The 27,931-nt window shown below is 46.6% G+C and overlaps 1 protein-coding gene across 1 annotated transcript; it reads right to left on the reverse strand.

Annotated features, from left to right (window-relative positions):
- Nucleotides 1–3,299: 3,299 nt before the first annotated feature.
- Nucleotides 3,300–27,269, reverse strand: LOC146009415 (transient receptor potential cation channel subfamily V member 6-like). Its single transcript, XM_083149747.1, has 15 exons — nt 25,791–27,269; nt 23,741–23,838; nt 22,959–23,081; nt 22,668–22,808; nt 21,016–21,114; nt 19,411–19,583; nt 17,427–17,573; nt 16,930–17,142; nt 15,122–15,208; nt 14,130–14,206; nt 13,031–13,196; nt 12,211–12,277; nt 11,139–11,407; nt 7,205–7,305; nt 3,300–4,687 (listed from the first exon to the last, which is right to left on the reverse strand). Exons 1-15 carry the CDS (start codon nt 25,844–25,846, stop codon nt 4,597–4,599), a joined length of 1,908 nt encoding a protein of 635 aa, XP_083005873.1. The 5' UTR covers nt 25,847–27,269; the 3' UTR covers nt 3,300–4,596.
- Between the last annotated feature and the right edge of the window lie 662 nt (nt 27,270–27,931).

A 27,931-nucleotide genomic window follows, 5' to 3' on the forward strand; every position in this document is an offset into this window, starting at 1 on the left:
TCCGGTGTATTGGCGGTATGGTGGAGGCTCTTTACGGTGCGGGTAGTGCCACTGTTGTTCTGGGGCATGTCTGTTGCGTAGCACCGGCGTTCCATTCGGCCCCGTCACTTTTGCAGCCTTGGTGCCTTTTTTTCCGCTTGTTAATTCAAATTCGACGGCTTCACCATCGCTCAGGCTCCGAAAGCAATTCTGGGGGTCTTCATTCTGTATTGCGGTGTAATGGACATAGACGCTCCGCCCCGTATCCGCACGTCTAATGTATCCATATCCGCGTGGCACATCAAACCACAGGACACGACCTGTGATCCTTCTTGGGCCGGTTCGCGGCCTATCGGTAATCTGAGTTACACCGGATGCTCTTGACGTGTTCTGGAACACTGCCGGTGGACCTCTTCTCCCATGCCTTCTAACAGTCTGTGGGCATACATCGGCTCGGTCACTGTGTAGTCGTTCCGACCTCCATTGGCGATTCTGTTGCCATCTATGCCTTCTGCCACCTTCACGTCGCTGTCTTTCTTTTTCATCCTCCGCCCATTCCTGACGCATCTCACGGATCATCCTGGTCATTTCAGTCATCGCTTCGATGATTGCCCCAATCGAGTTCTGATTGGCTTGGGCTGGTGGAGTGGCGGTTCTTCGCATCTCCAGCGGTTCTATGTACTGCGATCGCCACATCTTGCCGTTCACAGGGGTCTTGTGCAATCCTGTTCGTAGACGCCAAGTGTGACAGTGCCCCTGTTCGGTGTGGTGCAAGATGGCGTACCTTAATCTGGAGCTGGTGACGGCGGCGGCTTCTGGATTCTTTGCGGCTTCTGCTGGAGAACCTGTGGCAGGGAACGGCACAACCCAAGGGACCCACAGAAGACAACACTAAACATTTAGCAGCAACTGAAATTTATTTAAAGAATACGTAGTGCAATCCTGCTGCTCTTTCCTCACATAACTGCGTAAACATCACACTTACAATAACGACTGTATGAATGAATAAATATCTCTGCAACGCTAACTAGTAACCAATGACCACCTCAGTCCGTTTCAAGGGTCAGACTGTACTGGTCATGAGCATTCCTACCTATGGTACCGTAACACTAAACACTGGTGCAATAAATGACAGTTCTACATAAAATAACAGTCAGCAAAAATATTATAATAAAGACAAGGGTAAAGAGATTTACTTCAAAGACTGGTATTTCAAGATGACTTTACCGGTGTAATAAAGAATGTCCACAAGATGGCGCCAGGCACCTTATATATGCACACTACACAATAGTCCCAGATAGAGTACAAGGTCCCACGAAGTCAAATCCTCACTCTGAATTAGGCCCTAACAGTGTGCACACTTATCTACATAGACCCACAACAGGGTAACTCACAAAACGATCCTCATGAGAGAGGGGCAGGCAGATTCCCGTTTCCTGGGGTAACCTCCTGTACTCAGGTAACAACAGGCTTTGGAAGCACTATGCAAAATAGGGAGCTTTCACCAAGGGAGTCTCTCAAGGGGCCTCCTTCTCTCCAGGTGCTGGGTTAGGGGTGTCCCTGGGACTGGGCCTCAGCTGGGTTCTACGCAGGCTGGCACATGGGTGGGTCAGCCAAGGGGGACTGGGTACCTGTGATTACTGCTGCTGATGCTGGCTCCAGCCAGTAACGATTGCTTCCTCTTAGCAGCTGTCCCTTCTCCTCCTGCAGCTGTCTCTAGCATCCAGGGTCTGTGGGGTCACTGCTCTGCTTTGATGCTCTCTCTCTTGGTCTCTCCTGGCTGCTGCACTTCACGCTGCCCAGCTCTGGCTACTGGACACACACTACACAGTGTCTCCTCTCTGGCAGCATGTGAGTCTCTTTCCTCTCATGCTGCTGCAGACTTCTCCCTCTCATCAGTTTCAGTTTCAGTTCCTCCTCACGCTCCCTCAGCCAGCTAATCAGGGGGGTGTCAGGTTCTCTGCACGTGGATGTGAGCTGGGTCTGTTAACCCCTCACATCCCTGCAGTGTCTATGAAGCTGCAGTCTTTCCTAACAGCAGCATTGGCTGCAATTAAATCCTTGTGGCACAGGCACACCTCTGGGGTGGACTGCCACAGACACTGTTTGCACACAATCACCGAACCTCACGCGATGCAAATTTAATTCCGCTACGTACATGCATCGAGCGCTGAGCGACCATATTGCCAGCGATTGGAGTGTGCACCAGCGATAAATTGCCGGGTGCGCGCTCCCGTTTCTAGCCTTCTTAAGATCGCTGGCTGCAGCTCCCTTTCATCATGAGGTTCCCTTTCATCAGCGACCATTTCTTGTCGCTGATGAAAAGGGGACACTGAGCAATATATCGCCCCCGTATGTACACAGCTTAACAGGCAGAGCAGATGTGGAAGCCGGCATCTATGATTAGCAGGAACAGAAGGTTTTAGTAAGGGCTGGCAGGTGTGATATGATGTTTGTTTGTGTGTGTGTGTGTGTGTTCAGTTTGCAAGCACAAGGGCAATTTTGTTAATAATGTGACCAGAGTTTAAAGTGGTGGAACTCATTTTCCCAGTAATGAAAAACTGCCCACATACTTTAGAGTATGGTTCCAATGTACATCAGCCCGGAGCATGGGAACAGCCAGCATTTTAGGGACATCCTTAGGAAAACACTGGCCATTCCACTGGGGGTGCAGGTAGGCCAAAGCCTACTGGGGGCGGTCAGCTGACATCACATGACGTCAGCGCTCACCCCCTCTTTGGCGGACTCTGACGGAAATAAAGGTCAGTCTAGAATTACTTTTATTTCCGAAGGCGAAAGAAATCATTGGTTGGTCGAAGACCATCCAATGATTTCTCTCCCCTGTGGTTGTATGTGAGGGGGCGTGTTCAGGCACATCTCCTTGCATGGTACAGAGGGAATTCAGCGGCGGTGGGGGGGGTTTGGAAATCCACCAGGCAGTATTAAGCCACTGATAAGCAGCGAATGACCGTTGCTTAGCGAGCGGTCCTGTATAACCCCCAATATGCCATGCTTAATGGGATTGTGTTTCGCAAAAGTAATTTTTTTTTACTGCTTATTAATAAAAATTTTAATATTTTAAATCCAGACTGATTTATCAAACAAGAATGTCCCAGCAAAAATACTCCCCCTTTCCTTTCCTCTTCCATACATTAGTGCTATAATGGTATGGAAAACAGCACAAACAACAAATATAAGTAGTGCCTACTGATGAAGACAGTCCAGAGTTATAAATAACAATAAAATATTGTTTAATACAATGAAAACATTCTTATATACTTAGGAATGATTTCACACAAGGTCAAATTGCATTTGGAGTTTATTGCATAGGCGTTTATCATTTCTCATGAAAAGAAATATATCAAATACATAAATGCAAACAGCAATGTTAGTATCGATACATGCAAAAATGTCTAACATATATTGTTACTAATGTTATATAGAAAAATCTCACAATTGTATAGACACACCCATATGTGGTGCTAGACACGTCCTTTTGCCAGAGTGTGACACACCCACGCACATCATTCTATAATCTCCCTGATTCTAGCTTTCAAAAGTAGGCAAGCATGCTTTATCTGCAGTCTAGCTGCCCAGGGTTAGACAGCGGTGAGGAAGTGAGTCAGCGGTGAGGAAGTGAGTCAGTGCCCTGAATGGACGAGAGTTGTTTTCTGTTAATTTGTGTTAAATTCATGCTGAAATGAAAGCATCATTCCATTTATTTACCCCAAAAGCTATATTGGATCCTGCACTGCACAACTTAACCCCCCTGCCTAGCTAATTACCCCAAGTATCACAAGATGCCTTCAGTGAACCACCAGGTCTGTGCAACTCTATTGGGCATCTTATGCTGAAAACGTTTGCACTTATTCACTATTTCACGCCTTTTGCTCAAAGCCCTGGGTCCTGCAGGGTGGGCATATTTTCCAGGGACTACGATAAAGTTGATCCTCTGGTTTAGTATTCTGTCCTTTGTTGAAGAGGGCGACAGAGCAAAAGGCAGAAACTATTTTTTATTTTTAAATTAGACTAGCATTTTAATCTCAGCTGGTACCAGGAGTGTTAAAATATCATCAAAATTTATTTTCACACTATCCTACAGATCACAGGCGGCCTGGAAAACATAAACTGTTGGTAGATCTCGAAGAATGGTTTGACCACCCTTGGTGGAACTTTAAAAAAAGTATTGCCGCAGCCATTTTTTGGGGGCGATTCCAGCAGCACTGCTGCCTTCATTGTGGGACTCCGGGGTTGGATTTGAGACCATGATTTACCAAATGACTACTTTTGGCTATGCCAGAGAGTCATGGTTTTAATAGGTATTAGGTACATAGCATATTAAGGTCAAACAAAAATAAAATACAAAAAAGATATTAATGTGGTCACAAAATCATGCAGTAATAAAAAAAAATTACGACCAGCCAAGATAATAGCGGAAATAACTATACGTAGTTAAGAAAACTGGCAATTTCATTTGCCTAAAGAGTTTAAAGCTCAAATATCTTTTCAATCCAATTATCATCATCAACATAACGTTTACTCCAGCGGACAGAACCATCAAATTCGTCTGTCCTCTACTGTGGCCATCAGACTGGTGGTTTCTGTCTTCTTCTAGAATCATTCTTCCGGTGGGTCTTCCTCGTCGGAATCACTGCCCAACTGTTCGCTGTCATTCGATGGGAATGCATGCTTCTTCTGCCCCTCCACACTAGAGAAGGGCAATAAAAGGATGACTTTAGAAAAATCACACCAAATGTATTTATCATCGTAATGTCAAAGGGATATCGGAACTGAAAGTATGGAATGGTACACAAACTTAAAAAGGGATGAAAGTTGGCTAAAAATGTTTGCCTCATTCTGTACTGTGGGCCCAGTGCACTAGCGATGTTGAACATAGGTGGTTATTCTGGATGATTTCTCAGATGCAAATTCACACTCTTGCGAAACAACCAAAACCCACCTTGCGAATGGTTGGCCGCCGCCACCCATACGCAAGGGCAACTCGCTCGCAAGTGCCGGAAAATCGCAGGGCAGGTGGAACCTCCCACAACTTTCGATGGTCGCAGACCATCAGAGGCGGATGTAATGCGGGGGGGGAGTTGGGGGGTGCCGCCCATGGATGTAATGTGGGGGGGCGCTGTGTATGTAATGAGTAGGGGTGGCAGCTGTGGATTTAATGTAATGGGGGGGGTTTGGGGGGTGCCGCCCGTGGATGTAATGTGGGGGGGGCGCGCGGTGTATGTAATGAGGGGGTGGCAGCCGTGGATGTAATGTAATGGGGGGGGGGTTGGGGGGTGCCGCCCGTGGATGTAATGTGGGGGGGGCGCGCGGTGTATGTAATGAGGGGGGTGGCAGCCGTGGATGTAATGTAATGGGGGGGGGGTGCGGTGCCTGTAATGCGGGGGGGGCTCGCCTGCTGCTTTCTGCCGGCTCCGAGTCCTGATGCCGCTGCACTTGTAGGCCGATTGGGAAGTGCTGGCGCTATCGCTGTCTTGTTCTGAGTAACCTTACTTATGCGTGCACGCTGGGGAGGAAATGGTTGGGCTGCTGACATCCAGTGATGACATCCACCGGAATCACGGCCTCATTAGCATGTGAACTCCCAGCATTCTCATGGGAACGCCCATAAAACACAGGGCATTCCCATATTCTAATGGGGCTGCCCGGGCACCCCTCGCCCCTCTACGCCCCCCGCCCACTGTGTTGGGTGCGTGCACCCGGTGAACATTCTGTTTACCATGGGTGCATGCCCCTCCATATAAATATATGCATAAATACGCATGCAAACATCGGATCCCGTGTGAACGCTGGCAATCTGCGAACGGACATGAATGTAAGCATTTTTTTCATTACTGTGCTTACATCTACGTTGCACTCCATATGCAATCTAATTGTGTCCATGCAGAGTCACAGTTCTAACTTGAGGCACCCACAGGAGTAGTGTATCGAAAATGAAGTGGGCATTCCTGGGTGGTTAGTGGGTGGTGACTTAGAGCATGCATGGAGATGGTCTGTCTCACGGGTGGTTTATGGGAATGACTGCCAATAGATCCAGCTGCGTGCACCTTTGACTCAGGTACTAGAAAGATGTATACTGTGTAGATCGAACGTCATTATTTTGACCCCAAATGACTGGCATGTATTAGGCCAGCAGGGTCAAAAGGTCATGGCTTAATCGGAATTTGTCGAAGTATTAAAGATTCTATGGATTCGTGTTTGAAGCAGAAATCGCCACTGACCTGAGAGGAATGGGGTTAAGCCAAGTTGGTTTAATTATATTCTTTTACATAAATTAAAAACAAAAATAAACAGAAAAGGAGTCTCCCAAATAAAATCTTTGGGAAAAATAGGGTTTGTGGGAAATCAAAAATAAATGTCATCAAGATTAGTCCCTCTTCTGAACCTTTTAAGAAAAGAAACCTTTTAAGAAAAGACAGTCCACAGTATAGAGGAAGATGAGGGTATTGCGGGCTTAATATGAAGTCTTGGAGGATGAGTAAAGATAACTGGAAAACTGGGGATAGTGGCAAAGACAATCCAGTGGTGAAAAGAAGACTTTGGAGAATGACATGGACAATACGGTGGTGAATAACTGGAAGACTATGGAGAATGATGTGGACAATCTGGGAATGAAGAACTGAAAGATTTTGAAGAATGACATGAACAAATGGATGACAAAGAGCTAAAAGAGGCTGAATACTGAGCGGATGTGGAGTGGCAGAGATCAATAAGAGAGGTGATCCAAAACTCTCCTGGCTGGGTATCACGGAGATGACAGCAGGGTAGATAGGCTAGGATGGTGATAGGCTGGAAAAGGAAGCAACAGCGAGTAAGATCAGGAATACCAAGAGGACTGGGCTTAAAGGCTTGTTAGGCAGATGAAGAAGAAAGACCAAAAACCTGGAGTCACAGAACCATGCTGCACAGAAGACTTTTGCACGGACTAACTAACTGACTAGCACTTCTAAACTTCATAACTGAGCTCCTTCTGGCCAATGGGAGTATTGCCCATTTTCAAGATGGCAGCACCGGCCTCCGAGTGCTAACCAATTACCCACCCTCATCCGGCTGCCTGCACTAATTCGGTCACCGACAGACCCCGTCACTGCCTCCTGTTACCGGCATCCCATCTGCCAGCACAGAGAGCCCCCGCAGCGCACGGACGGATGAGTACTGGGCCCACTGTGGTGTCCCATGACAGAATTTAGGACCCTTTGACACGTACCTGAGATATTGTCTCTCTTCCAATTTGTGCTCAGTTGATTTCGAGCCAAACAACAGACATTTTGGAAATGTTTTCTCTATCATGACTGTGACACCCGCGATCTAAAGACAGGAAAGAAGAATGTGATATTTACTAATATACCACTAATGCAATATACAGTATATTTCAGTGTACTGTATATTGTTCTGTCAAGCGGATATGTTCCAAAATGCCACCCTGGAACCATACAATGTAACAGGAGATGAGACATAATATAAATAATAATAATAACAGTTCTATTTAATTTTTTGGGTTCAACATTTATAAAGGTAAAAATGTTATTGTCAGGAACCCCGGTTCTCAGACCACTCGCGTGCGCCCCTTACCGGCACGCTGGGGTAATATCAGGGTTGCCGACTTTTAAAAAATCCTCTCCGGGAGAAGCCCGGAGAGGAATCTGTCATTACGATTTTTGGGGGCGGGGCTTAACCGTGACGTTATTAAGCCCCGCCCCCATTACGGGAAATAGTCTAAATAACTGATATCCATGGAGGGGGCGGGGCTAAAACGACACGATTGTGCCGTTTAAGCTCCGCCCCCTCCCCTGAGACCCGCGGATTGCGGCATATAAATGCCGCGATCGGGGGGCTCAGTGGGGGTCCCCCTGATTCCGGGAGGGTTGCCCACCCTTCCGGGGGCCGGGAGGAAGGACCCGATTTTCGGGAGACTCCCGCAAATTCCGGGAGGGTCGGCAACCCTGGGTAATATACTCCGCAGATCAGCTGCCGGTACAGTCTGTAATCCCTGGCGTGATGTCTCCTGCTTCCAAGTCATCCCCTGCGTCACTTAGAGCTCCAGGTGTATTCCCTGGTCAGATTGCGGGTCACATGATCCAGGTAAGCTCTCACTCACTTCCTGGTCTGTGTGCTGCTGCTGCGGCTGATTCCCTCACCTGCGTCTGATTCTCTCATTACCTGGAGGGATAAAGCCTGTCTCACAGTCTCCTCCCCGTCTTGAACAACTCGTCAGTTTCCCCTGAGAGTTCTCCAGCGTCAGCTCCTGTCAAGACTCCCCACTTGCTCCAGAGGTCCGGTTTCCTGAGTCTGCTGTTACCTGTGTCATTCTCAGCGTCCCTGGTCAATCCACTCCTGCCAGAAGCTTCCACGAGTTCCATCTGCCGTGTGATGCAGCCTTCTCTGTGCAGCCCAGGTTGTCTCCTCAGCGTCCGGATACCAGTGGGTTCCCATGCCCGTCTCCTCTCGGCTCCCAGGCCGCTCCAGCGATCCCCAGTGATCTCCAGTGATCTCCAGCGATCCCCAGTGATCACCATCGAGTTCCCTCCGGCTCCCAGGCCGCATCTCACGGTACTCAGTCCCCTATACAGTGTACATCCTGCTACCCATATCCCTCTGTGCCCTCCGTGCTGCTACCAAGCATTGAGTGCCATCGATCACCATCGATGGTTTAAGTACCCCTCAAACATCTTTGCTCTAGAGACTCCAGAGTATCAAACCCTGCTAAAGCCACAGAGGCAGACAGCCGCGACCTGGTCGGCAGTTGCAGCTAAGTCCATATCCCCTTGCGGGGGTCCCTGGTGAATACCGCTGTCGGCTTAGACCCCGTGCCTCTGCTTTAGGACTCAGCCAATCCTCTGTGTCCCCGGCAGGTTATTCTCATCTATCCTAAATGCATGAGCTCCAGCTACCTCAAGCCTCCCCGCATCCGGTTCCCTGCGCCCTCCACTGGCGCACCGATGTCATCTGGTCCTACTCCTTATAGACACCAGTGGGTATCCACTACGGACACACTTTTAAAGTAGATTTCGTTTTTAAACTGTATCTTATGGCCCTTTTATATTAGTCCGACTTGTCTTGGGTGTGGTATAGGATACTGACAGTCATTAGCCCGACGTCAGGATCCCGACTGCCTGGACTCAGACAGCATGGTGAGCACAACAAAGCTGCTTGCGGGCGCGGTGGCTCGCTACGCTCGCCACCTATTCTATTCTGCCATGAGGGAGAATAGCCAGTGGCCGTCGGGCAACCGTCTGTCGGAGTTTTGACAGTCGAGATCCCGACGTCAGGTAAATGACTGTTGGGATCCCAACTGTCGGGACCGCGTCCGGCACCCCTTTTGGTGGGGGCCATTTCACACTTCAGGGTGCCTATTTGGCCTTTGTGGGCCATTTAACATTGTTTCCTATGGAAAATCAGGTCAATTGGGACATTTAACATTGTTCCCTATGGGAAATCGTGGTAATCGCGTCGGTCGCATCGCATGCGATTTTTTGGTCGCATGCGATGCGACCGACGCAATTTTTTACCTTACGATGCCCACGATCAAAATCGTGGGCGCCCTTCTAGGTAAAGAGTACCTATTTATTTATATTTATCACTATCCCTTTTATCACTTTTTGAGGCTTGATACAGCTACACCAGAGAGAGAGGTTTCAGATTTTAATTAAGGTTATGAGAGAGCGTTACTTATCAGATCTTACCAAAGGGATCTCAGATATGTCACTGTGCCAAGGGATGCTGAGAGGGTTGGGGGTGCTATCTTGGAGGATAGCACCCCCAACTTTACAGGTCAGTCAGCCAAGTCAGTCACCCAGCCAAGCAAATTCCCCTGCTGCTTGTCTGTGGAGGCTACTGCTCAGTCTCCTTTCTCTGCAATGGCTGATTCCCTCCCCCCTCCCCCCTCCCCCCCCCCCCCCCCCCACACACACACACGTACACACACACACACACACCCTTCAGATCTGTTCCAGGTTGAGGGGCCTCCTTATGCAGCTTGCAGCAACACTTTAATGATTAGGCCATGATCCCTACATCACCAAGGCCTGCTCCCACTCTCTACGGCCATGATAGTGTCCCCATAGTTCCTGGTTTGGCGAGGAATTTTTTTTGGCACTCAAAAGCAAATTTGCGGTGACTTCTTGTCAACTGTGGGTCGCATTGCTTCACTGCATTACAGGATGTTCCTTTCATTTTTATGCCTCAATACATTAGATGGAAATCATACAATTTGTTAACAATCAATAAGTACCTAGTGAATATGTACACACAGCGGAATGTCATCTGCATTATGCGGACACAGCAGTAAAGCTAGTTCAAGCTTTCTATATAACCGTGTGGTCATTATAAATGTAAAAATGATGTAATGGGAGGAGCCGACTTTAGCGGCCAGGAAAAAGTTGCAATAGACATTAAATTGCAACTTTTGCCCAGAACTCGGCCAATTAAATGACATGCGTCCTTGATTCTCCGACAGTAAAAAGATCTTCTCACCAGATTTTTAGGCCAGGAAGTGTCCAACTTTCACACCAACCGGAATGCATTGTATAGTATAACAGTCGCAGGCCGTGATGTAATGGGTGTGGAATTAGAATGTCTCACAAAACAGCTCAATAGTCGGACATAATTAAAGCTGTTTTTGTGGGGGTGAGTTGTAGTCGGCAATGTTGAAAATCAGCTACAGGTACACAAGTACAGCACATTTGCAACAATTAAACGTTTTAAAAATGATTTCTAGTGATTTTTTTTTATTTACATTTTTCCTCGTAAATTATTCACAATAAAATTAAAAGCATGCACAAGCAGCTTCTGGTGATTAAAATATGTGGCATGCCTATATTCTGTGTGGAATAGTTATTGTATCTGCATAACAATCTGCATAACAATTTTTATGCTATTGTTTTTCTGTAAAACAATGTAACATAATTTGGAATGCAGACAGAGTGCAATTACACACAGAATATAGGAATACTGTATATCATGTTAATCAGCAGAAGCTGCTTGTGCTTACAATGAGAACAAAGTAAATGTGGGAACAAAGAGTAAGGTTGGCACTGTTGGCAACAGACCTTACAACCTAGAGATTGTTCAGCCCCACACCATTGGTTACAGCACTTTCTCCAGAGCACAAGACATTATACATGGTATTCTAGATACCTCACCTGTGCCTTCCACAATTCATCCTTCGTCTTAGACAAGTCCTCTTGGGTTTCCCCCATCCTGGCGATGAGCAGGTTAAACATCAGAAGAAATCCGATGACAGAGAATGAGCTGTAGAGAGGACTATACAAGTCTGGGGCGTATACAGTGTAGTTGGCTGGGCCATTGAGAGCATTGAGGAACAGCTCGTAGGTGCTGAGTAGACATATACCAAAGGGGGAAAAAGCTCCAAGAGCTAGCGGCTGTACCGTCTGGTATGCGATATAGAGAGCTGGGATGCGGGAAAGGGAAAGAGAAGAACAAAGTCAGACATCAGTGAGAGCAATCCAGGTTTAAGAGCAGACCTAGGCGCCACCTAGAATTCCCAAGTACCAGTGCGCTCTGCCAGCAACACCGGTTGCCCATCTCCACCATTGCTCCTCAGGGGCCAATTGTAATAGCCGGACAAACTCAGACATTTTTTTAAAAGGGGAAACACTTACAGCACAAGGCAGAAACCATTCTAGGTAAGTTATTGCCCCTTTAAAAAAAAGTCAGAGGGCCACTGAACTCAGGGGCTATTAGATTTGGCCAAAGATCTTTTTCCCACACACTGTTACCGAGGACTGTTACCAAGGTTACCAAAGTTTTCATTCGCCGGGGTGCTCGCTGCCTGATTGACAAGCAGGGGGCATTTGGGTTTTCATGGATGTGCCCACAAAACGGTGAGCTCGCCCATAGAAACGCTAGACGGACCCAGCCAAACGCAAATGTGCCCCTGCCTGCTTGGGGTAGACGGATGACGTCAGCAACGTCATGACGTCAACATTAGGTCGACAGTAAAAAGGTTGTCCTGGGTTTTTCACTTTTTTTTTGTGCCGACGGGCAGTATTTCATGCACTACCATCCACTATGGCGTGGTGGGAGAATAAAATGCCCGAAGCATTGTGAGCATAGCGGAAAAAAAGTGAAAACCCCATGTCGACATTTTCCAAACCTGCCGACCATAGACATGTAGACTTATTCCATGTGTTGACCTTTAGTGGTCGACCTATGCATGTCAACATAGTGACCCGTACCTTTTCTATTTCTTACCTAAGGTATACGCACAAACCACCACACCCATAAGCCAGCCAAACGTCAGCAGTTCCCGTGTAGACACCTGTAATATGGCAGAAAGAAGAATTTACATTAAGTCCCATTTACTAGTTGGCAGAAATTGGCTGAATTACCAGGTTTTGGGTATGTATATATATATGTGTGTGTGTGTATACTGATTGCTGGCTGGCACATCAGACCTTTGTTTCCTTTTTATTTGGAGGTAAGTCGCTGTGAGTGCCAGCCTTCAATCAGCATTTATATTTTCCAAACTGGAAGGTGGACACCGCAACAACAGCTGATTACTAATTGGTCCCAGAGTGCCAGTCATCTGCAAAGATATATATATATATATATATATATATATATATATATATATATAATGACAGAGACGGGAAGATGGCGGTGACCACCGGTGAGCTCCGTTGGAAGGGGACGCGCGGCGGTTGGCGATCTGACCGCCAGAACCCTGCTGAATGAGCCCAGCTCCCTCTGTGCAGGTGGCATCTATCACATGATTTAGCACAGTGCCCTCCTATATCCTATGATTTCATTCATAGCATACTTATCTACCCTCCCGGAACGACAGGGAGACTCCCAAAAATCGGGTGCCCCTCCCAGCCCTCTAGAAAGGATGGCAACCCCCACCCAAACCCCCCCTTCCCCCTTAGTGAGGGTCCGCGGCGAGCAGATGACACGATTTGTGCAGGATTCATGCCCCCAAATAACCTCTACACATGTTCTGCTCTTGTGCACTGAGAAGGTTCTGGATAAATCCTGTAGGATAATAATAACAGCATTAGCGGAATTTTGTCACCGTTTGAATAATGATGGTGAAGGGTCCAAGCATCTGGAATCCTCGGGCAAAATACAGTATATAGCACCAGCCTAGAATCAGCGCCATAGACATTGGGATCACCTCCCCGTCTGTGCTAGTCAGTCGTAGAATCAGGACCACCAGAACCATCAGACAATAGGAGATTCTGTAAATACAGGGGCGTTGTTGTAGAAAGTGTCTCCCAGCTGATTGTTGTACATCTTAAATGCTTTATACCAGGCCTGGCCAAACTGGACCTCAAGATCTACCAACAGGTCTTGCTGCTTACCGAGCGCTGAAATGCCGCCTGGTCGAGTGCCCGCCCCCACTGCCAAATCCCCCTGGTACCATGCGAGGGAATGTGGTCGCCGACCATCGCATCATTTCTCCAAAACGCAGAGAACAGGCAAGCGGCTGACATCCTGTTGACGTCAGTTGCTTGCCCCCCCTTCCCCGGCAGGCCCGCCTGCGCACCCATGGGAACACCCAATATAATTTTAAATGGGGCGAGCCCCGTTCCCGCCGCTGTCTGCCCCATTGACCTCCCTCCCCACAACGAACGGTCCGGCGAATGTGTAACTTGCCGAAGCCATTCCTTGCCCTACACCAGTGGTTCCCAAACTGAGTGCCTTGGGACACTTGCAGGGGTGCTCTTGATTGGTGGTCCAGGACAAATCCAAATTGTTTATATTTAATATAGTAGTCAAAACCATTGCTTGTTGCTACCAATTATAAAATATATAGACAAACAGAATTGAATCTTATCCATCGCCACATAATTACACCCTAACAATGACCTATAATCACAAAATTCTTAATTTAATATTTAATATTTTACATCTAAATTTCTTAAGTATAAGGTTTTGGCCTGGGGTGCCGTGAAAATAATTCTGATACTCAAGGGTGCCGTGATTGAAAAAAGTTTGGGAACCACTGCCTTACACCATCGGAACGGGACCGAATTCGCCCCATTCCGAATGTCGTTGAATTAGGCTCATAATATTTTCATTCTTATCATCGTGGATCTTCTGTGTTTAATAGCAAAAAGTGTTACAGCAGAGTGGTACTTGTTGCCATAACATGTAGAGAGCTAACTCACCCGACCATATGGAACATTTCCGTCCAGAACGTATGTAATAGAAAATACTTCAACCCAATCTTCCGTATCTGTAAAATCTGAAAAGTGTATCAACGTTAATAAAAAAATATTAATTTTCTGTTTTTTTATTTATGCAAATAATATGCAACCTAGACAAACCGGCACCTGGTGCGCCAACCAGAGCCACAATGTACGGTATGAGGACACATCTGTAAGAATGTAAGTATTGGACTTGTATAGATACTGTATATACATCGACAAACTATATATAAATCTGCATATTTCAGTAAACATGGCTTTATACAGTAGAACTGGAAGTATATAGGTATTTCAGGGGGCATGCCAGGGCAAGCTAGGGGGCACCATGTGCCAGATGTTTGAAGTATTTCCTGATCAGATGACCGAACAATATGATTCTGTAATGTGGTTACTCTTAGCTGCTGGTGTCCCAGCGAGGTTCTGTAGAGCTAACAGAACTCCAGGAAAATCGGTATAAAGTTCAATGAGGTGACATGGTGGTGCGCAAGATGGGGCATGGTGGCGTTCAGGAGGGAGCATAGTGGTGTTCAGGAGGGAGCATGGTGGTGTTCAGGAGGGAGCATGGTGGTGTTAAGGAGGGAGCATGGCAGTGTGCCGGAGGGGTTATGGTAATGCACAGGAGGGGGTAAAGTGGTGTGCAGGAGGGGGCATGTTGTGGGGCAGGAGGGTGCATGGTGGCATGCAGGAGGGGGCATGTTGTGGGACAGGAGGGTGCATCATGGCTTGCAGGAGGGTGCATGGTGGCGTGCAGGAGGGGGCATGTTGTGGGGCAGGAGGGGACATGGTGGTGTGTTGGAGGGGGTATAGTGGTGTAGGAGGGGCCATTGTGGTGTGCAGGTACCAATAAAGGTGCTCATTACTATCATCCCAATGCTGCAGCATACTGGCTCCGGGCACCATAGCACCACGCTACACCTCTGAGGTTATTTACAATGTGTAGTAATCAATCTCACCTCGATTATCAAAAATATAATAGCTCCAAATACAGATATGATCTCTCCAACTAGTCTCAGGTAATCTTCCGTAGTGACATAGGCTTCCTTGGGGTACAAGAAAAGGTCAAATAAGCGTTGTAAAATAAAACCATAATAATAACAAAGCTCTGAGCATGTTTCTAAGCACCGAACGTCCACAGGAAGACTTTGTATAAACATTATCATGATCCACTGCAAATATACTATTGACCAGAGAACAGGGCCCGAATGCAGTCTCTGTACGGGCCCCCTTCTCACTAGCCAGTACTGCGGTAAACTCTGAGCACTAGGGTCTATAGCAGTGCCAAAGTCTAGTTCACAAATGTACAGAACTTCAGGAAAATGGTGTGGCGGCCATTTTGACCAGTTTGCTGTGGGTGCGCTGTGCAGGCTCCCCAGAATCCAGTGGCCCTTTTACCCATTTTATATATGCCACTACTTTTGACCATTCCAGTGTGCCCCCCACCCCCAATTAGTCATTTTCAACTATCGGGGTCTACTTCTACAAACGTATTTAATTTTGGGGTATAGTAACTGTTATTCCAGTTGGTCCACAATTAACCTTTCATAATATGTTTTCCATATTTGTCCCTTGCGGAACCCCCCTCCCCCCAAACAAAAGGTCTGAATGTAGATATTCATGAGGACTTCAACGTGTTCAGAACATGGACATGGTCAACGGTCTACTTTGAACCAATGAGAGGAGCTAAAACAGCTGTACAGGAAACATAGGTGATGCTAAATATAATGTTGGCAATTGTACTTACGAACACCAATCAGATTCTGTCTGATAGTCTAGTGCAGCATATGAAATGAAAGCAAACATCTGCTTGGCTTCTACCATCCCTCAACTGAGGTTCCATAAATAGTCTACTTCTAACAGAGGGAACCTCTTTGGGTGGGATGTTTCCTGCTTCACATATACAATGCAATAAACGTACGCTGACATATAATAATGCCGGTATTTGTGAATACTTACCTCCTGGATTGTTCTTCCGATGTAGCGCTGTCCCAGAATTCCTTATTGCCTATAGGTTGACCGCTAAACGTTGACAGAGCGTAGGTGACACGTGAAATAGGTCAACATGGCTAAGCTCGACAGGGTTGGAAGGTCAACACAAGCATTAGGTTGACAATAGAAAAGTCAACAGTCAAAATGCCGACTTGAGTTTTTCATGTTTTTTTGAGCCGACTTGTGCCGACAGGTGGTATTTCATACCCTACCATTCACTAGGGCATGGAGGGAGAATCTAATAGTGTGCCCGAAGCATGGTGAGCACAGCGAGCCATGCAAGGGGATGCGGTACACTAATACAATGTCCATGTTGACTTACGTTGAAATTCAGGATAAAAAAAACGTGAAAAACTCGACCTAATGCTTGTGTCAACCTTGCGACCGTAGACCGCCTTTAGTGGTTGATCTAATGTAAGTGGACCTTCATAGTGTCAACCCTATGACCCATACCCCAGCCTACATATCCATAACCATCATGGGGAAGGAGATCGAACCTTTAGATCTTCTATGGGGCCTTTGTGAGGAAAGATGCCCATTGACTTCTATAAGCAGTGCCATCTACAGATGGCACTGCCTATAGGGCAGCAGCTATGGAAAGTTTTGCAAGTACATTTCTGTCCCATAGAATTGTATGAGGATTGCCGAGCCGCCTGACCTCAGAGCATTTATTACATATGGGGAACTATGTTTAGTGATCCTGAAATTGTCCATGTTCATAGCTTTTAGCACATATGTCTTATTGATACATCCCAATGTACCAAGCCTGTCCCACCTGTAGCGTCTTCTGAACAAACACCGTGATGTCTCTGGGATCCGTAATGTTTCCTTCTCGTGGTTTAATTGGTCGGTTGACACAACATAGGGACACGCAGATCATATAGAGGACATGGAGAGTAGCCAGGAACAGAAAATACGGGCGTCCAGTTCTCTGCCATTTCTTCTGTAGCAGCTGTTTCACTGGTGGGATATTCATGATCTTGGGAGCCTTGGGATGAATAAAGAAGGGGGAGAATGTCAAATGGACCTAAAACTGGAACAGGTTACACCAAGACTTAAGCTATATTTGGAGCAATTTTTTTTTTACCAAAGTAAAATATCAGGCGCTTATCAGGGGTGTGTTGTCGAGAAGCTGCTTACATAAGGAATAGTCAGTTCACGATATATCAATTGTCAAAAACCCTACCACTGGCTCTGGCTCTGCCTAGTAGGGGGAGGGTTCCACTACCTCGCAAGGACAACTGGAAATAGCTATTCAATATCCCTTCTTACCTTGGTCTTGCTTGACGATGCAATGAGTTCAATTATGGACTCTTGGTCGTCCCATGACTCAATCTCTGACATGTCATACACCATATTGGTGACCGGGCCAAATGACCATTGGACTTTTCGCTTCTTCTGAATTAAGTGCTGGAACATCTGTCGAGAAGATACACAGTGAGGAATAAACCTCAAACAGTGGGAGATGTATTGAACACTTGCCAGAGGTCAGGTGGAGTAGTTGCCCATGGCAGCCAATCAGCTTCCACCATTTAAAAAATAAATAATGTATTTGATAAAGTAGTGGTAGATGTTTTGTTAGTGTGACTAAGTAGCCAGAATAAAAAAATACCCTTTCTGGGCCTAAATTGTCCACTTGCTGCTTGTATCTCTGTCTGTTATTTCCAGGACTATGTAAAAAGAAAAATAGGATGAGAGTTTTAGTAACTTTTCAAAATTGCCGATGTTCGCACTTTTTGAAATCACATTTTTTTGCCGCGAATTCACATATTTAATGAGCTGCATGTTCGGGGCAAAAAAGTGTGATTATGGGCGATTTTTAGTCATGAAAATGTGCGGTTTTTAGTCCTGAAAATGTGTGAATTTGAGCAACTGTGCAAATTTGTGTTTAAAAAATGAAAAAAAAAAAAAATGTCACGAGGTCCCCCCTTCTGAGCATAACCAGCCCCGGGCTCATTGAGCCGGACTGGTTTAAAAAATACAGGGGAGAAAAAGCGTAGGGGTCCCACGTATTTCTGAAACCAGCCCTGAACTCTTGGACCGGTCCTGGTTCCAAAAATATGGGGGACAAAAAATCTGGGGGACCCCCGTATTTTGAAACCAGCACTGGGCTCCAACAGCCCGTGGTGTCATGCCACAGCCGGGGGACACTTTTTACGTAAGGTCCCCCGGCCGTACCATGAGCACCGTGGCTGGTCAGCCTTGGAGGGGGTTCCTGGAGGAGTGGGGACCCCCCCAATAAAGGCCCCCCCTAGGCTTCACCCGTCCAGGGCTGAAGCCCGGGGCTGTCACCGGCGTCCCAGGGCATTGGACGCCGGCCTGATGGTGTAAAATCTTTCAATCCTAACATTGCTTTATACATGCTAGGACTTGGTGAAGCGCAAGTCCCAGCATGCGGGGCATTAATGGGCCCGCTGTGACTTGTGGTCCACCTGTAAAAAGAATGTTAAAATAAAACACACACACTAAAGTAGAACTTTATTACACACCCCTCACTTTTACACCAATATACTTACCGACCCAGGATACAGCGCTGGTCTGTCTCCTCCAGAGCCAGCTCACCCCACACTGACAGCGGGGTGAGCCGGCTTTCTCCTGCAAAGATAACAGCCTCGGTAGCGCTGTCCCAGCGCTACCAAGGCTGCTAGTGTCTTTGGCCAATGCGTCTCCATGGAGACGCATAGCTCGCCCAATCAGGGCTGAGCTATGCGTCTCCATGGAGATGCATCAGCCAACCATGCTAGCAACCTCTGTAGCACTGGGACAGCACTACCAAGACTGTTATCTTTGCAGGAGAAAGCCGGCTCACCCCGCTGTCAGTGTGGGGTGAGCTGGCTCTGGAGGAGACAGACCAGCGCTGGATCCTGGGTTGGTAAGTATATTGGCGTAAAAGTGATGGGTGTGTAATAAAGTTCTACTTGTGTGTGTGTGTGTGTGTTTTTTTAACATTCTTTTTACAGGTGGACCACAAGTCACAGCGGGCCCATTAATGCCCCGCATGCTGGGACTTGTGGTTCTCCAAGTCTCAGCATGTGGGGGAGGCATGCTGGCACTTGTACTTCACCTGTAAACCAGAGCCGCATCCGGCGGTTCTGGCAAATTTTTGCCCAACCGCTGCGTAGAAAGTGTGGTGTCATTTGTATCCATTTGTAACTTAGCCCCAATGTTGGACTGAGACCTGGCTGCCCAGAGGTTGGACTGAGAGGGTGGGTCAAATTGTGTATGGCCCTGAACAAGAAAAGTACAGTGAACTCACCACCACGTTGCCTTCAACAGCGGCCAGCTTTAGTGGCGTGAGACCCTGCTTGTTAGTAACCTCGCTGAGACTTTTTTCATTTAAGGCATAATCCTGAGAGAGCAGGAAATCAAACATCTGGCATGAAATACTTTTATTGGGTTGAAGGACGAGGATGTGTAGGACTGTGTTACCTGGTGACACCATGGATAGAAATAAACAGCATTAGGGGGCACGGGGGGGGGGGGATCTTTATCAGTGCTTGGCAAGAGATGAAATTGTGAGAGATAAAGTACATGCCTATCAGTTCCCATCATTTTTCAACATGTAAAGTAGAAGCTGAGTGTTAGTAATTTATCCATACTAATCTTAGTTTGGTTACTATATCGGAATAGCCAGGTCACACTACAGGGGGGTGGCATGGCATACTTCCCTACTGGAGAGGGGGCAGAACGGAAGAGATTTAGGGGCATGGCCAAGTGGGTGGGCTGGCTGGAGGTCTTGATCCAGAACTGCATCATGGTGGGCAAGCCCTCCACTATACAATGCTGAGACAAGTTTACGATGATGCAATTAAGCATGAATTGCAACAACGGGACCCCCTCAGACCACCCACTTGTACTCTGTTGTGGGTGGCCGTGGGGAGGTGCATGGGGTCTCCGTGGAAACCTTTCTGGGGGCTGAGAGCAAAACCAATTTGTCAGCAGTCTCCAGGCCATTCCAGTTGGGGTGGGCATGGTTCTGCAATAGGTGGCGGTCCAGGGAGTGGAGACTCCATTGTGCCTCTTTAAAATGACAACATTACTAGCATTGTAAAGGGACAGGATAAAGATAACAGGACTTTGTGCAAATTGCACCATGTGCAGGGGTGAGTTTGGGTCTGGTCAGGGGTCAGAATAATGCGGGAGACTTATCCTCTCTTCCAGGAGCTCGGAAGTGCCACCTGATTTTCTGGAGCCTCCTGTCTATTTCGAGGGTAGGCAAGCGTGACTTTGTCTCTCATAAAGTTATCTTATTTTATCTCTCTCTTTAAGCTTTGATAAATTCCCTCCTAGATATTTATTGCATGCACTCATCAAAAACTGCAACTCTTATACAGGTCGAGTATCCCGTATCCGAATATCCGTTATCCGAATTATTCCGAAATACGGACATTCCAGAAAGTGAAAAAAATATTTTTTTTTTGCTAAAAACTCACTGGGGACATATGTAACAGTATCACTGGGGACATGATATGTAACTGGCACTATATATGTGCAAGACAATGATTGCTTGGCATTCAAATTCAGTGCTGAGATAGTACACACATTTTGTTTCACGTTTTGAAACCTTGTTTTTTGAACAATTAAAACATGTTTGTGTGTATTTTATGTGGTAATAAAATATATTTGTGTGTATATTATGTGTTTATACAGCATAAATGCAAGATACTTCAAAATACATCATTGAAATATTAAAATATTCCGAAATACGGAATAATCTGTTATCCAAAATTCTCCTGGTCCCGAGCATTTTGGATACGGGATACTCAACCTGTATGCAATAATCTCGAACCCCTGAGAAAAACTTAGACCTGTTCACCCAACTGCCCCCTAAAAATAGCTCTATAAACCAAGATCTACTCACCCAAACTGTCCTGATTCCACATGTCGGCTCCATGTTCTATAAGTAGTTTTACAATCTCAGCATTGGCCACACATGCAGCAAAGGACAGGATGTGTTCTCCTGGAATTTGCATTTGGAAAGATTACAGTCCCGCCTTGGTGATAATGTGAAATTATAGAATCATTTTATTATCTAGACGACATTTGGGGACATTTATGAAAAGTGGCGCACATTAAAACAACAACCAAAAAAGATCGTAACCCATCGCAACCACTGCAGCTCTCCTTTCATTTCATAAACTGTACTAAATATAATAGGACTAGACTGGTTATTGTGGGTATCAATAGATTAGAGATATGTACCCCATTATGTTTTGTAATCCTGGTCTACTGCAGAGATAATCAACATAATCCCAGATGGACCACCAAAGAGATAGGTATCGCTGCATTTGTATGGTCCGTTTGGAGAATAAGGTGTTTGAGGTTTTCCAGGTTCAAGTGTTTTTTATGAAGTGCTCATAGGAAAGCCAACATGTAACATACAGGTAACCCCCTGCATTGGCCTTGGAGGTAACCCCCTGCTTTTGCCTTAGATGTTACCTCCTGCATTGACCTTGAAAGTAACCCCCTGCATTGGCCTTGAAGGTAACCCTTTGCTTTTGCCTTAGAGGTTAGCTCCTGCATTGACCTTGAAAGTAACCCCCTGCATTGGCCTTGGAGGTAACTGACTGCATTGGCCTTGGAAGTAACCCCCTGATTTTGCCTTAGAGGTTACCTCCTGCATTGACCTTGAAAGTAACCCCCTGCATTGATCTTGGTGATAACCTTCTGCATTGACCTTGGAGGTAACCTCCTGCATTGACCTTGAAGGTAATCTCATGCATTGACCTTGGAGGTAACCGCCTGCATTAACCTTGGAGGTAACCGCCTGCATTGACCTTGGAGGTAACCGCCTGCATTGACCTTGAAGGTAACCTCCTGCATTGACCTTGGAGGTAACCGCCTGCATTGACCTTGAAGGTAACCGCCTGCATTGACCTTGTAGGTAACCTCCTGTATTGGTCTTGGAGGTAACCTCATTCACTGACCTTGGAGGTAACCTCCTGCAATTCTGTTGGTCACAGAAAATCTCCCTCAGGTCACGTGATTCCTCATATTATCTCCCCAGCAGGCCCAATTTGTTTGGAAATGCGTGAAGTACACACAATCCACCTACTCCTCTGCAGGTGCAGGGAACTTTTCCAAAAAATCAGGAGTCTAAAACAACGTCCTGGAGAGTATTTAAGTGTGCTTGTTCTCTTTAGAAGGTTTGTTACATTCCATCGCCCCCAGAGCAGGCAGACTGGATATTCTCACTCTGATGGAGATGTATCAAACCTTCAAGAGATGAATTAGAGAAGTTTAATTGGAAGCTTCCAAAGATTGTGTAGCACACATGGCCATCTGCAAAAGTGGGCAAGTCACCCGAAGCCTGCTCGCACCCCTGCTCACCCCGCTGATGTCCCCAGCACACCACCGGTCTCAAAAAGTCTATTTGTTGATATTTTTTTTTAGCTGTACATTTTTTGTTACATTCAACGTCTCCAAGAATCGAGCAGCGTTGACCTAGTATTATGAAAGACTCGGCTCACGAAAATAATAAGTAGAGCAATAACTTTTTTCCAGCCAACTCACCAAAGTAAAAGAGGTTCTCAGGACGTAAGGCGAAGAAACGTCCTGTGGCTCTGGGTGAGGAGACATCGGCTCCTCTCTGTATCAGGGCCTGCACCAGGTCTACATTCTGGTTGACTGCGGCTATGTGTAATGCCGTCTGACCTGGACAGGATGAAGCAGATGAAACAGAATGGAATCATTGCTTTATATAAGTTACAAGTTATAACCTCCGGAGAGCTGTAGAGTAATCGAGAAAACTAAAGAGTGGGGTCTTTAGATCAGCAATGGAGGTCGGTCTGGGCCCAGTTTTACCTCGATAGAGGTCAGAGGTCATAGGTTGGTTTATAAGATGGGGAGCTCCATTCATCAGGACCACCGCTGCCTCCAAATTTCCATACTGGACGGACACATGCAAAGCGGTCTCCCCCATGGCTCCTACACATATAGTAATAGAGACTTAGTATAAAAACAGCCGGCAACAAAACATATCACCATTATTATGAACACCATCATTGAAGGCACAATCCTGCTTTTAATAATTCTCTCCTTGTGTTTTGAGTACAGAGCAATTTCTTCATCTTTAGGTATATGTCGACATCATAGTGACACCCTATGACCCATACCCTGTAACCCCCAGGGCAACAAGCATGTTAGCCTAGGGCAGGGAGGTTCTCAAACTTGGTCCTCGGGACCCCCACACAGTTTACGTTTTCCAGGTCACCCGGCAGGTGCACTCATTACTCATTGACACATTTTAAAAGATCCACAGGTGGAGACCTGCAAAACATGCACTGTGTGGGGTCCTGAGGACCGAGTTTGAGAACCTGTGGCTTGGGGTGGCTGGAATCTTTCATCAGTGGTCACTATCTGGTCTTCTGGCTCTTCTATATTATCTGAGTTACACCCAAACTGTGGCGCAGGCCAAGGTTATTCAGCTATATACAGTACAGGACATTTATTTGCAGAATGGTTGATGTACTAGGGCCCGTGTGTCTGCCCAGGGGGGTTATTATCCTGGAATTTACATGTATGACCGCGCATGTATGACACTAGGGGCACATGTTTCCACGTATCCGCCTAATACTCTTACTCACCTCGCTGACACAGGTCACATTCATCGTCTTCCAGAAGCTCCTTCAGTCGGGGAATGTCATTGTCTTTTGCAGCTCGAAGTAGTGGAATGTCTTGAATCCTTACATAAGAAACAAGTCATTAAAGGTACGACACCATTACACTGTGAGGGACGGGGACTGCCTCGTGGCTTTTCTTTGGGCAATTATAGAAGGGCTTCCTTGTTGATCCTGAGGCCTCCTATACACAGGTATCTGTAAGGTGCCCCGGTGTTTCTCACTAAGGTGTTTTGAAATGTGTGGCCAACTGACCTGGGAAAATAGGGTTCACGAATGCCTTTGATGAATGATGTCTCTAAACTCTTTGACGGTCTTAGAAGGACACAAGGCAAAACTATAGGCAGGCTTAAAAGCACAAGTGACTGGGTCAGATGTACTAAGCTTGAAATGTGATAAAGTGGAGAGCAATTACCAACCAGCCAATCAGCCCCCAGCTGCCATTGCTCAACCCAGACTGTCCCATGACAGTTAGGAGCTGATTGGCTGGTGCTTTATCACTCTCCATTTTATCACATTTCAAGCTTAGTACATCTGGCCCACATGAAGTCTAGATCACATTAATGGGAGTAATTCAGCGCTCAGGGGGTCATTAACATTGGGCCCCCCACTAGGGGACCCCTGTGGTTGGCATGTATTTACAAAAAAAAGTGTGCAGTGCTTTACTGGGAGTTAACTAAGTCCCATGAGACATTGCACAAGAGGTCAGAGGCGGAGAGGCTTGTGCTGAGCTTTGCTTGGTAGAGCTCATCACATGCTTCTCAGGCCCATGGAGGACAGCAGCAGCAGCAGCCTTGTCATGGGAGGGTTTTTAATCAGAGGCAGTGCTGAGCCTGTCAGGGCTCCTACAGAGTAATGTACAAATAGATGTGTAGACTTCGCAGTAAAAACCATTTGTAAGCAGATAACCACCGAATGATTTCCCCACATTGGTCACCACTGTTCACAAATTCTGCGTAGCCAGGGACTTACTAGGTGGCTAGGCAGCTGTGACTGTTTTGTGTGTGGAAGGGGGGAAGGGGGGGGGGATGCAGTTAATTTACAGTGTGTACAGTCAATATACCAACAGTCAAAATACCAATACATTCAAAATACTGACATTCATAATCCCAACCAATACCCACATTTAAAATGTTGACAGTGATTTTAAAAGGTTGACGTGATTTTTTTCATGATTTTTTTGTCCCGAATGTAAACATGGCCGTTATGGGCACAGTATCAGTGTACCGCGTCTCCTCGCATGGCTCGCTGCACTCTCCATACAATACACTCGGCACACTATTCTATTGGATGTTAGGATATGAAATCCTGCCTGTCGGCATATGTCGGCTCGAAAAAAAACGTGAAAACGCATGTTGACCTTTTGACTGCCGATCTAGCCATTATCAACCTAATGCTTGTGTTGACCTTCCAACCCTGTTAGCCTTAGCCATTGTCGACATATTTCATGTGTTGACCGTCAGTGGTTGACCCAATATATGTTGACATATATGGGTCAACCTAATGAGTGTATACCGAGTCGCCGAAGTATGGAGAGCACAGCGAGCCATGCGAGTGAACGCGGTACACTCACACGGTGTCCATGTCGACCTATGTCGACAGTGGCACCTACAAAAAGTTAAAAAAATAATGTCTACTTTTTGACCTGTCGACATTTTTAAAGTCGGTATTTTGACAATTTCTGCATTTTTTATGTCGACATTTTGACCATGTCGGTCTGTTTGACCCTCGGCCAAGGGGGGTCGGTATTTTGACTGTCATCTTTTAGCCTGTAGGTAAATCATACTGAACCGTACTGTGCCAATGTTTTAGGCAGAATGTAAAATAGAACAGGTGAGTTGTATATAGTGAGAGGCCATATAGAGTAGTACAAATGGAAGAACAACAAGTAACAGACAAACCGCTCTGTAGAACCGAATGACTATAAACCAATAAACCTTTGCAGCCCCTCAGACAAATACCCTGGTGTTTTATAATAACTGAAGTCCTTTATACTATACCCTACAAGGGGCTGTACCTTTTCCCCCGGATGAGTTCGGTTGTCTCGTCCTCTAGTGACATTTCGCAGCCCATGTGCTGGTCTCTCGTGTGGCCTGACAGAACATCCAGCGGGACCACTGCTGGGGAGATTATGTCATCGCCGTCCTGGATATACAGGTGATGTCAGACACAGCAATGGTCTCCCTTCTCCTTACAGCAGACACCTCACCTGTGTCCCACCCGCGTTCTCCTTCATTACCAACCCCCATCCTCGCCAGACCTGTTCTTCTGCCAAGAGTTAACTGAGTCAGTGCTGGATACTGTTCAGAGGATGCTTCCTCGTCCCTGCCTGGAAGGACACAGGGGATTCTGCAGAATCTGATTTCACAGGAACGAAGGAGATCCAATCCAAACCAAGGGTGTGATTTTAATTCATTCATAGGGTGCCATGGAAACGCCCATGGGCATTCCCACGGGTACGGCCTGTCTTCACCCCAAATAAAAGTCAGTTCAGATTGACTTAAGGCAGGAGAAATCAATTGATGGTTGGCGACCGTCCCATGATTTCTCCTGCTGCCAGAACATTGGAGGGGATGTGTCTTTGTAACATGCAAGGTTGCGAGGGGAAGCGGCAGGGGGGAAGGGGGCAGGTGGCATTAGAAGGCTCACGGTCCAGCAAATTTTGAGTCAATCAAAATAACCCCCAGAGTGTAGGTTAGATACAGAGTCCGTCGGATAAAGTGCAATATACACGAGTAAGTGCAGCTATATACAACACATACCACGAGTAAGGCCCTTATTCTGATCTGTGCGGAAATTCCCGCATTCTTACGGAGCGGTCCGCACGCCACGGTGTTTTGCCGCGTGCGGCCATCGTCCGTAGAAACGCCCACGTGTCCTCCGCATTCGGACGGACTCACTCTTTAAGAACAGGGCGTGTTTACGGACGACATACAAACCATGCGTGTGCGGGAGAAACACTCCGATTCGGCACGGTATTACAGAGTATTACAGAGTATGCTCGGGAATACCGCATCCGACCGGGAGCCAAGCGGTGCTGCCGCACGTAAGCGGAGTATTTACGCCAAACAACCCACTATTATGTATATTCTGCAATACATCACATGACCCACTTATTCAATTACCTATCCTCATAACAAACTGCTTATTTGGAAATGGAATCAATTAGATTCCAATATATCCTTACAAGCATGCCTAACACATGCATTGCACACATTAACCCTTACAGCAATTGAAGTGCAATGGTTTCAATTAAAGCACTGACAAGCGTCCTATTAGTGAGTAATGAGTAAAGGAGTAGATTCTATTGGGTTCAGGTGTTAATGGTTGTAGTCATTAGGCGTACGTTCGCCTACCGCATGAACGAGTGGTGTCCGCAAAGCAATAGTACACTTGTGGACACCGCACATTTCAGCCCTTTTTGCTCGCGTGCATTCGGAGTGGTTTCCGAATGTACGCCCCCCAACATAAGTGTACTCCCCCGTGTCCGCCCATGTTTCCGCCCCGTTTTGCCCACTTTGAAACTACGCCCATGTGTCATTCCGCATGACGCCCATAATACGCCCCTATTTCCCGACTGATTGCGGGGACCAGTTTTGGACGGGCTTTGTCCGAACTGGTACCGAGTCAAGGCGTGGCACATGCGCGTAGCGTTCTCCACGCATGCGCAGACGCCGTAAAGACGCTATCCGTAAGAACGCGGTAAAGTCCGCATCAATCAGAATAAGGGCCTAAGTGCAGCTATATACAACACGTACCACGAGTAAGTGCAGCTATATACAACAAGTACCACGAGTAAGTGCAGCTATATACAACAAGTACAACGAGTAAGTGCAGCTATATACAACAAGTACCACGAGTAAGTGCAGCTATATACAACAAGTACCACGAGTAAGTGCAGCTATATACAAACAAGTACCACGAGTAAGTGCAGCTATATACAAACAAGTACCACGAGTAAGTGCAGCTATATACAACAAGTACCACGAGTAAGTGCAGCTATGTACAACAAGTACCACGAGTAAGTGCAGCTATATACAACAAGTACCACGAGTAAGTACAGCTATATACAACTAGTACCACGAGTAAGTGCAGCTATATACAAACAAGTACCAAGAGTAAGTGCAGCTATATACAACAAGTAAGTGCCACAAGTAA

The sequence above is a fragment of the Crinia signifera genome, chromosome 6 (assembly GCF_055691185.1).
Source record: "Crinia signifera chromosome 6, ASM5569118v1, whole genome shotgun sequence".
NCBI classification, from domain to species: Eukaryota; Metazoa; Chordata; class Amphibia; order Anura; family Myobatrachidae; genus Crinia; species Crinia signifera.

Bases quoted from the DNA above. Each gene is read 5' to 3' on its own strand.
- LOC146009415 (XM_083149747.1), bottom strand. From the start codon at position 25,846: ATGGGCTGCGAAATGTCACTAGAGGACGAGACAACCGAACTCATCCGG. The intron at 19,584-21,015 runs GTGAGTAGATCT...TGGTGTCACCAG, and splicing joins GTGGAATCAGGACAGTTTGG to GTAACACAGTCCTACACATC. The intron at 14,207-15,121 runs GTGAGATTGATT...TACACTTTTCAG, and splicing joins TTATATTTTTGATAATCGAG to ATTTTACAGATACGGAAGAT.